This window comes from Pezoporus wallicus, unplaced genomic scaffold (genome assembly GCF_028554395.1).
Source record: "Pezoporus wallicus isolate ANWC-B61680 ecotype Strahan unplaced genomic scaffold, APGP_CSIRO_Pwel_v1 contig_11133, whole genome shotgun sequence".
NCBI classification, from domain to species: Eukaryota; Metazoa; Chordata; class Aves; order Psittaciformes; family Psittacidae; genus Pezoporus; species Pezoporus wallicus.
In genome coordinates this window covers 1,808,959-1,818,778 of record NW_026636583.1, presented here as the reverse complement: position 1 = coordinate 1,818,778, position 9,820 = coordinate 1,808,959, and the positions used below count along the sequence as shown (strand labels likewise).

Genomic DNA, 9,820 nt, shown 5'->3' with positions numbered 1-9,820 from the left:
GTCCAGAAGGTGATGGGCTTGCTGCAGCCATAAACGTATTAAATTTGCAGGTCTGGCTGCCACCAGATGGAGCTAAGAATTAAGCAGGAGGCGAAGGGGTAGTGTGGGGTGATGGGGTGGTCCATGGCTGGGGACCCTCAGCAGCTGCACCAGCCCCATCAGACGTGAGATCCCAAAGCATCTCGCTCTGCTGTAGCAATACCATGATAGGTGGTGTGGAGAGGGGACATGGTGCTGCCCACAGCAGTGTTTTCCTTCCTCCTCTGCTGCATTAAAAGCTGGTGTGCTGCTTGGGTTTGCCATCCAGCACGGTCTGCCGGGCTCTGGCATTCCTCTAAGCCAGAAGTTGCTTACTAAAAGTAGATGGATTTGGGGTGGGGGCACAGATTTTCTCATCTTCTCCCAGGATCCCAGCCTGGGGAGGACACTGCAGCTTCCCCCATAACCAGAGCTGATATGGGGAAATTCATCCCACAAAGGCAGAGCCCCGATTCCTTCCAAACCCCTCTGGAATGGGTACTGCAAATGCTGTTGGTAGAGGCATTCGCCTGCTCTGGTTTCAGGCTGGCATTTGAAATCGGTGCCAGGCTAAGGCAATGCATTTGTGCTGCACAGTTTGTTTCTATTTATAAGGGCCCACGATGGCCTTTGAAAGGGTGAGGGGGAAGCAAAATGCTGGAGGGTGGGGGGAAAAAGGCCCCAAGCAGCAAAACCAGGCAATGAAAGGGAATATTTCTTGGAGGGGGCAGCAGGGTGGCACCAGGGGCTGAAAGCGAGCGGAATGCACCGGCTGCTTTAATCCCAAATATGTGAGTTACTCAACAGGGAAAACATGGGATCTCATGGAGCAGAGAGGGGGAAGTCGGTCCCTATGGGCTGGGGCTATGGGAGGCGGGTGCTTGCCCCTCCGGCAGCAAGGCTGATGGAAAGGGGGGATGCTTAGGGAGGGGTATGGTGAATAAAGCTGGTGGCATCACAGCCAAGAGCCGGAGCAGGTCCTCCAGGAAAGAGCCAGGGATGCAGGATTAGTGCCTTTGCCCTGCTATAGCCTTCCCAGGGTGCCTGAGGACAGTTTGCCTCTGATCACGAGACCGACAAGCAAACAGAGCACTATTGACTTTACCTTTGTGTGCCCACACTTTAATCTGCAGCCCGTGAGGCTGACGGCTTGCAGGGAATACATTTGTCTCTCTAAACCCTAGTGCTGCCGCTGGGAATCGGCAGCGGATGAGAGCCAACTGCTTCCCTGGGGGATCCTAGGGCTTTGGGACATGGACAAGGTGTTTGCTGGTACAGCCAATGCCCCCTCTTGTCTTACTCAGAAAGTGGGGTTTTTTGCTTGATTTTCATGTGTTTTGTGACATTTTAAAGGCTGCCATGTGCTTCCTGCAATATAGAACCATGCATACCCCAGCACCCACCACTACCAGATCCAACCATAGATCCAACCCATGTGTCTAAGGCTGCTGGCCCTGGGGACCCCCACAGAGCCATTCCCTTTGGATGCACAGTGGGAGCAGAGGTTCCAGTGCTGCCCTGGCTGCTCCTAAGGACAGGGGGGACACAGAGGACAAGGACAGCAACCTGGAGACACAGGGCAAAGCTAACACAACACTTTTCCTTACCAGAAGCAAGGAGCGAAGCTGGATGTGACCCCGGATGCCTCTGGAGCACGGGTGTAAAGTGGAGCAGCCACGTTTCCTGCAGCTGCCTGAGCACAGCCTTGCCCTTTGCCCCTGCCCACGCAGGTACAAAGTCAAAGTCATCACTTGGAGATCGTGGAATCCCAGCCTGGTTTGGGTTGAAGGGATCTTACAGCTCCTCCAGCTCCAACCCCTGCCACGGGCAGGGACCCCTTCCACTGGAGCAGCTTGCTCCAAGCCCCTGTGTCCAACCTGGCCTTGAACACTGCCAGGGATGGGGCAGCCACAGCTTCTCTGGGCACCCTGTGCCAGCGCCTCAGCACCCTCACAGGGAAGAGCTTCTGCCTAAGAGCTCATCTCAGTCTCCCCTCTGGCAGGTTCAAGCCATTCCCCTTGGCCTGTCCCTACATCCCTTGTCCCAAGCCCCTCTCCAGCTTTCCTGCAGCCCCTTTAGGCACTGGAGCTGCTCTAAGGTCTCCCCTTGAGGAGCCTTCTCTTGTCCAGGCTGACCCAGCCCAGCTCTCTCAGGCTGTAACCCATCAGGGCTGCAGCACCAGTGCACGCAGTCACCATCCCGTGTCTCAGGCTGGGGCTGAAAGCAGACCAGAGCAGGAGATCTGGCACCTTTAAATCAGCCCCTGCCAGGATTTTGTTTGCCTCGGGCAGGAATTCGGGACCTTGCCCCCTTCCAGGCAGGAACTTGCAGGCTCTTGTTTTCCCTGTGCTTTATCAAGCAGCCCTCCCCAGCTATCAGGCTAATCACAGCAGGGTCAAACAGGCAAGCTGACTAATTCCAGGCAAAAATCAACCAAAACACCACTGAGGGCGTTGCAGGACATTGCCCTGCTGGGCTCTGGCACTGCCATCCGCACCGTGAGCTCCAGGCTCCCATCAGAGCCATGAAACGAGCCTTAGCTCTCCCCTCATTATTGAGGGCTCCTTTGGTAGCCCCAGCTCCATTGTATCAGCTGGAGATGGGTCTTGCAATCTCCTTCCTGTGTTATTCTGCACCCAAATCCTTCCCACAGCCCTGACCAGACCCAGCTCTGTCCCAGACACTCATTCCAACCCCACAAGGCATCGCAGCAGGGCTGCAATGTGCTTGAGGAGCAAAACAAGGGCAGTGCCAGCAGGAACAGGCTGTGCAGCCAAGTAAGGAGGCAATGGTGGGGGGGAGGCATCCACAGCATCACCACAGGCCAGCCGGAGCTTGCTCGCATGCCAACACACACGCACCAGCGCATCACACGGGCACCACTGACATTACCAGACCCTGCCGCTGCGGGTCCAACCCCACCAGCATCGACAGCATCACCCTGCTCTCCCACCCCGGGTGAAGAACAACCCACACCGGTTTAAAAGGCTGCTCAAGTTTATTAGTTGCCATTGTGTGAGTGCAAGGTAAGTAAAACAAGTTACCACATCTGTGTGGGAAAGGGCATCATGTTGAGGAGTAGAAAGGCTGGTGTGGGAATCCTCGGGGGGTTGTTGCGTTTTACCATCACAAAGCAGCACCTTTGCCTTGCAGAAGCCATCCTACTCTATGGGGGGAAAGGGGATGTGCCCGCCGGTGTGGGGGCAGCACCCAGCACCGACCCGCTCACGCCGAGGGTCCGGAGCTGGGCTCACTCATGTGGCGCCTCCGTCCTGCTTCTGGGGCTGGCCCCAGGCCACAAGCCACCGGTCCTGTTGTCACCCGCAGTGCTCCCAGGCTGTAGGAGAGCACAAGAGAGGGTCAGGGCAATGCGTTTTGGTGCTCTGTGTTTGTGCAGCAAAGGAATAGGTGCTCTGGGCATGAAGAAAGCACCCATTGGGTGAGGATGCACCTTAGGGATGTTCCCAGCCGCCCTGGGTTGCTGCACTGTTGCTCCCATGTTATTCCATCCTAGGAAAGCACTCACCTCTCTGGGGACTCCGACACGGTTGTCATGGCTGGGTGAGTCACCTTCCCAAAGAAGAAGCTGGCCCACCAGTGACCGGGATCAGATTTGGGCAGACCTGGGGGACAGTGCAAGGGAAAGTCCAGGTCAGGGCAGCCCCACCACCTACCCCAGTGTCACCCTGAGGCCTCTTGCTGTGAGGCTCCCAATGTAAGAAGGATGGGGAGCTGTTGGAGTGAGTCCAGAGAAGGCCATAGAGATGCTCTGAGGATGCTCCAAGGAGACCTCAGAGCAGCTCCAGTGCCTGAAGGGGCTACAAGAAACCTGGAGAGGGGCTTCGGACAAGGGCCTGTAGGGAGAGGCCAAGGGGGAATGGCTTTAACCTGATGGAGCTTTAAGGTCCCTTCAACCCAAACCATCCTGGGATTCTGCCATCCCATAGGAGAGGCTCAGTGGGGTTTGCATGGGCCTGGGACGGTGGCACTCACCTGGGGGGTGGGGGATGACCTCCCCTGAGTACTCAGAGCTGCTGCAGGAGCTGTTGCTGGATGTGGAGCTCAGGCGCCCTGTGGAGCAAGCACAGCCATCAGAGCCAGCACCGACCCTCAGCCTTGACATGAGAAGCAAAGCACGGCCTTGGTGTGGCCATTCCTGTCTCATCACCGCCTGGATCCAGCACTCCTGCAGCTTTAGTGCAAGTGCTACGAGCCTTGATCCTTGAGGTCCCTTCCAACCCGGTATTCTGTGCTTCCATGAATCCTGTTACTATTTCAGCTCAAGGGGAATACTTTAATGCCCTCTGGTTTAGGCAATCCATTAAACCAGAAAGTCTCTCCCCTGGAGAGGTACCATTGCCCAGGCTGGTTTTGCAGCTCATTCCCATACACATTTGAAGACATCACCTCCCCTCACCTACAACCTTAATGACAAGGGAAGGAGACTGCAAGCCCCATCTCCAACTGGTACGATGGGGCAGGAGCCCCCGAAGGAGGGTCCCAGTACAGGGGGGTGGCTTCTGGTGCCCCCCTTCCGCAGCAAGGAGCGCTTATGGGATGTCACCTGAAGGCTTCATCCCTGCTGGAGCCACATCACCCTGAGCCTGCCCGAGCACCCAGCCCACGCCAGCACCCATCCTTACTTCTGTAGTAGTTGTGTGTGGCCATGAGCGAGCCGCTCGACGGGATGGATGCCATGGTCCCGGATCTTGGATCTTGTGCAGATCTAAAAGCAGGGAGCAAAGGGGCAGCCGTTACTACAGAGTTTAAACGGTACCAGTATGACTTCTTGGGATGTGCACAGCAGCACTGCACTGCAGGTGTTCTGTTTCCTCGCAGAAATCCACTTCTCTTCCTTGTATCAACAGTTGGGAGTTACGAAATCTCAGGCTGGGATTGCGTAAGGAGCAAGGGAGTGTTTAGCCCGGGGCACATCGTGAGGGTTCTCATGTGAGCGATTCCAGCCCCAGCCTGTCCCCAGCAGCACCTCACCACCCCGAACTGGGGCAAACCCGCCTGTCCTGCACCACCAAGCACAACGCAGGCCTCCTCCAGCAAAGGAAAGAACATTCTCTCCCTGGCCTAGTTCCGAGGTGGGGAAGTGCTTTCCCCCTCCTGGTACAAAGCACCCTCCTGCCAAGATGCTGACCCTTCCCATGCCCCATGAGCTGGTTCATTCCTCTCCAAACAAGCTCCAAGGCTCAGCCAGCCAAAGGGAGCATCTGCCAGGAGAAGTCCTGGACCTACAGGACACGGAGCCCCATCGCCATCCGGACACACCGACATGGGCTCTGATCCGGATGCGGGGGGCACCCAGCACCCTCACCAACATCAGCTCCTCCCCGGCTCCTGCTAAGGCTTCCCCTGCTCTCATGATGCACCCACTTATTAGGTATCCTACTACAGAATCATCTCCACGCATCCGCGTCTCCATTAATACAGTGATCCTTAGTGGGGAAACTGAGGCACGGAGCCATCTCCCATAAATTTCACCCCACAACGACTCGGTACATCCTTGCAGTTGATCCCTCCCAAACTTCCCACCCCAAAATTGCTTCAGGGCGCCCCGTCCCGTCCCCCACTGAGGTTACAGTACCGATCGCAGCGTACCTGGGCTGGGGCGGCGGCGGGGTCCGGCGGGCGGGCACTAGGGCCGCGGGGGCCGCTTGGCAGCGGCGGCTGCGTCCGCTCCGCACCGCACGGCCTGAGCCGCGGCGCTGCAGGCCCCGCCCCCTGAACAATCCTTATATGGCTTCTGGCCACGCCCCCTAGGCGCGCTCCACCAATCGGGACGTGGAGGCGGGGCCGGGCACGCTCTTTTCCCGCGGGAAACGGGATTTGCGCGGCAGCGTGTGGGTAGCGCCGAGCACCGGAGGGGAGGACGCGGTGGTACTGGGGGCGGGATGCGGGATGCGGGATGCGGGATGCGGGATGCGGGATGCGGGATGCGGGATCCCCTGTCCTGCCACGGACACCCTCCATGATACTTGGGTAAGAGCTGATTCGAGCACCTTTAAAATTAGGGTAAAAGGGAATAAATAAATAAATACCGATGTATTTGTAGGGGGTCTGGGCTGTAGCGATCTGGGAGAAAATACTTTACTTTAGAGGGGAAAAGCCTGTAGCAAGGCTACAGGATGCGGGGTTACCTCAACAAGGGCATCACCAACAGAGAAAGAGATGTCATCATCCCTCTCTACTCAGTGCTTCTCCAGCCATCCCTGGAATACTGGGTTCAGTTTTGGTCCCTGTTCCACAGAAAAGATGTGGATAGGATGGAGAGGGTCTACAGAAGGACCACAAGGGTGATGCAAGGACTGAGCAGCTGTGTGAGGAAAGGCTGAGCCTGGTTTTCCCAAGACAAAGCTTATCCTGGATGTGTTGAAGAAAGGAAAATGCATTTCAGCTGTATTGATCAGGAATCAGTAGTTTGAAAAGCCAGCAGGTGACAAGGTTTGGATAGATTTTCTTTTTGATTTTCCTCTATTTAGAGCCTCTGAGTTGTCTGTAACTCTCCTTAATTTACTGTTGAGTTTCTGATTTCTGCCTTTTCCTTTTTGTTTTAAATCCAGTTCTCTGGGCTCCATATCACAGCTGGCACCTGGCTTTTGTTTCCTGCTGGTTGCATGTGCTGTGGGAAATAACCTTTTGTGTTAATGTATTTGGCAGAAACATCTGGAAGCCTTCAAAGGCCCAGAGCTGAACAACCTGCAGCCTCTGGACTCCACCAGCCCTCACAGGACATCACAGATTGGTGTTAGTGAATCTTGGGGATGCTGGGGCACCCCAATGCCCAGCCAACAAGGCTTAATGCTGCCACAGGATTCCATGTGGGGATGTGACATCCCAGTGGCTTCAGGAATTGGCTCAGTGGTGAGAAAGTTGCCCAACAGCCCCACTTGAGTTCCCCATAGTGCTGCAGAGCCTGGTCCTGCACCACTGGGGGGGTTCCTGAATTCCCGCTGTGTGGAGGAGCTCTCTGTGCAGAGGAAGGAGCAGGCACAACCTGTGCTCAGCCTTCCTGCTCCTCCTGGGCTGCGTGCTCCTGGCTGTTCCTGTGTTGCTCAGGGCTAGGTTTGGGATGTGGAAGCATCCATCCAGTGCAGGCAGCTGCTGCCACCTATGGATGAAGAATAGCCCAGATGTTCACCCTAGGTCCTTCATTAGGACCATCTCCTCCTCCTTGCCCAGTGCCTTTGCAGCCTCAGAGGACACAGCAAGAGCAACTGTGAAACCAAACCCATGGTTGTGTTGTGACCCAACACAGGTACCTGAGCATCTTCCATTGTCTAGTCATGTTTAAACAGGAAAAGGGGATGTCCTGGAAATGCAAGGGGAGGCTTTCCTTAAGCACAATGCTTGAGGAGCATATTTTACCTCCCTGCCTGGGGTATATGCAGTGAAGTGACCCGAATGCCACCTTGGTAGGAGAATAAACCAAAGTCAGCTAAGCCTTAGCAACGTCCTCTGCTCCTATGTGGTATTTTAATAAAGGATGGTGAGTTATTAAAGCCACTGAGTTACCACGAGAAGAGGAATTTCATCCCATGTCTGGTTGTTATTAAGTCATCTAAAAGGAGAAGCTGTCCTGCTCTGCTCCCAGAGGAATGTGGGTACCGGGAGCTGCCTTTGAACCCATGGCACCAAAGGTTGAGCTGAGGTTTAGGGGTTGACAGACACCAGGGATGGGTTGTGGCTGTTCTTTAGAAGAGAGGTTTCCTTGTCTTGACCCCATAACTCAGCCATTTGGTAGAAAAAGGGTTTCTGGAGGAGCATCCCCATGGCACATCTGGAGCCGTGCACCATGGTGGGTCCTTGGGTGCAGCCTGCCCTGTATGAGGTATACTGCTGTCCCATCAGGGGTGACACCAGACACCGTCCCCAGCTGGCCAAGTGGATGGAGGGCTTGGACATCTTGTTATCCCTTCCAAAGCTTATTTTTAACCCCCTGGCTCCAATTTAAAGGTATCAGCAGCATGTGCTGAGCACAGGCCCTCAAAATACTCCCTTCCTCCTCTTTCCCCTGGCTTTTGCTCCCATCATTTCTGCCTTCATCTCTCCTCTTCAGGTCTGCAGTGTGAAAATGAGTTGGAAAACCTGCTGCCATTAAAAGCTTCATGAGAGAGCTGGCCTTGTTCACCCTGGAGAAGAGAAGGCTTCAGGGAGTACCTTACAGCATCTCCAGGGCCTAAAGGGGTTACAAGAAACCTGGAGAGGGGCTTGGGACAAGGGCCTGTAGGGACAGGCCAAGGGGAATGGCTTGAACCTGCCCGAGGGGAGACTGAGATGAGCTCTGAGGCAGAAGCTCTTCCCTGTGAGGGTGCTGAGGCGCTGGCACAGGGTGCCCAGAGAAGCTGTGGCTGCCCCATCCCTGGCAGTGTTCAAGGCCAGGTTGGACACAGGGGCTTGGAGCAAGCTGCTCCAGTGGAAGGGGTCCCTGCCCATGGGTGAGCTTTGAGGTCCCTTCTAACCCAAACCATTCTGATGGATGAGGAGAGGATGCTCAGCATCTTGGTGTGGGTGCAAAGTCTCTACAAAGCCTCCAAAGCTGGTGTGGAAGGAGCTGACAGCCTAACAGCATTCCCCTGCTTCCATAAAGCTGCCCTTTAGAGGACCACTGCCCTACATGCCTCTGATCTGCTTTTCCAATGACTATGGCATGAGGAGCTGCATTTCCTCCTTTCAAGGAAAATACTTCTATTGTTTTGCATGGGAAGGAGGGGATAAAAATACCAATTTACAGCTATTCCTATGTCCATCCCCACCTTATCCCCGGTGAGAGCAGGGCTTTGGGAGCAGCATCAAGGCAGGCATCCTTCGGGAAGTGTTCTTTGCCCAAACCCCCACCTCCAGAGCAGACCTGCTGCATTTTATAGTGACAAGCCACGAGTGCTTCAGCTGAACATGTTACTCGCGGGAGGAAACACCCCCGGTGTGAAGGCAAATCCAGGCAGACAGCCTGGGGTGTTCATATCCCAGATACATACAAATTACCGGCACTGCGGATTCCTCTCTCCCAGTCTCCCTGTGCAGGGCCTCTTTGGGGGGAAAAAATAGAAATCCCTATTATTATGGCTGGGAAAAGGGAATTTTTAGCTTGAAGCATCAGATCTTAACCTTGGGGCTGTGGGGCTGGATGGGGTTGAAGTGACGGTCAAAGGGGTATGAGGTACCTGCTCTGCGTGCATCCTGCCCATCTCTTTGGTGGGGGATTCTGTTTTCTTAAGTGACCTCAAACCATTTGATGATGGTTTTTGGAATGGGGGAATGAAGCCTAAATAGGATGCACAGGAATCGTTTCAGCTAGGACCTGAAGCCAGATGGATGAGGATGAGGCGCTAAAATTCAGCCGCCTTCAGATGCTGCCTGCTCAGGTCTCTTCTTTTACATAGCTGAACGTTTAAGGACAGATTCCCACTGTTTTCCAAGAGGAAAGATGGTTCCACTCGGGTGTGAAAATTGATCCTGATGGTCCATAGGGATCACATGCGTTTGGTGGGACCCTTTTCTCTGGGCACACCACTGTGGCTTTAAGCTTCTTGGAGGCTGGGAATAAAGTGGCTTAACAGAGCCAGGATTAGCCAGGTCTGTCAGCCCCCTCTGCTACTCGTGTCCATACTATTTATAGTCCCGTGGGCCATCGGGCTCTGTTTCGTTGTACAAGTAAAGCATGGTGCACTGCCTGTTTCTCTTATCCCTGCCTGGGAAAAGGGTGAGAGTTCACATTCCCTTTGCTGCAGAGAGGAGAGCTCCATCACATGCTCACATAGGTCAAACACGGAGGGATCTGGGATTTACTCCC

The 9,820-nt window shown here is 54.9% G+C and overlaps 1 protein-coding gene across 1 annotated transcript; it reads right to left on the bottom strand.

Annotated features, from left to right (window-relative positions):
* Positions 1-2,995: 2,995 nt before the first annotated feature.
* On the bottom strand, positions 2,996-5,780 carry PPDPF (pancreatic progenitor cell differentiation and proliferation factor). The gene is made up of 5 exons (XM_057400943.1): positions 5,629-5,780; positions 4,662-4,744; positions 4,012-4,089; positions 3,545-3,641; positions 2,996-3,355 (listed from the first exon to the last, which is right to left on the bottom strand). Exons 2-5 carry the CDS (start codon positions 4,714-4,716, stop codon positions 3,244-3,246), a joined length of 342 nt encoding a protein of 113 aa, XP_057256926.1. The 5' UTR covers positions 4,717-4,744; positions 5,629-5,780; the 3' UTR covers positions 2,996-3,243.
* Between the last annotated feature and the right edge of the window lie 4,040 nt (positions 5,781-9,820).

Coding starts and splice junctions, on each gene's coding strand:
- PPDPF (XM_057400943.1), bottom strand. CDS start 4,716: ATGGCATCCATCCCGTCGAGCGGCTCGCTCATGGCCACACACAACTAC. Junction 3,642..4,011: donor GGTCATCCCCCACCCCCCAG/GTGAGTGCCACC, acceptor ACTGTCCCCCAG/GTCTGCCCAAATCTGATCCC. Junction 3,356..3,544: donor GTGTCGGAGTCCCCAGAGAG/GTGAGTGCTTTC, acceptor GCTCTCCTACAG/CCTGGGAGCACTGCGGGTGA.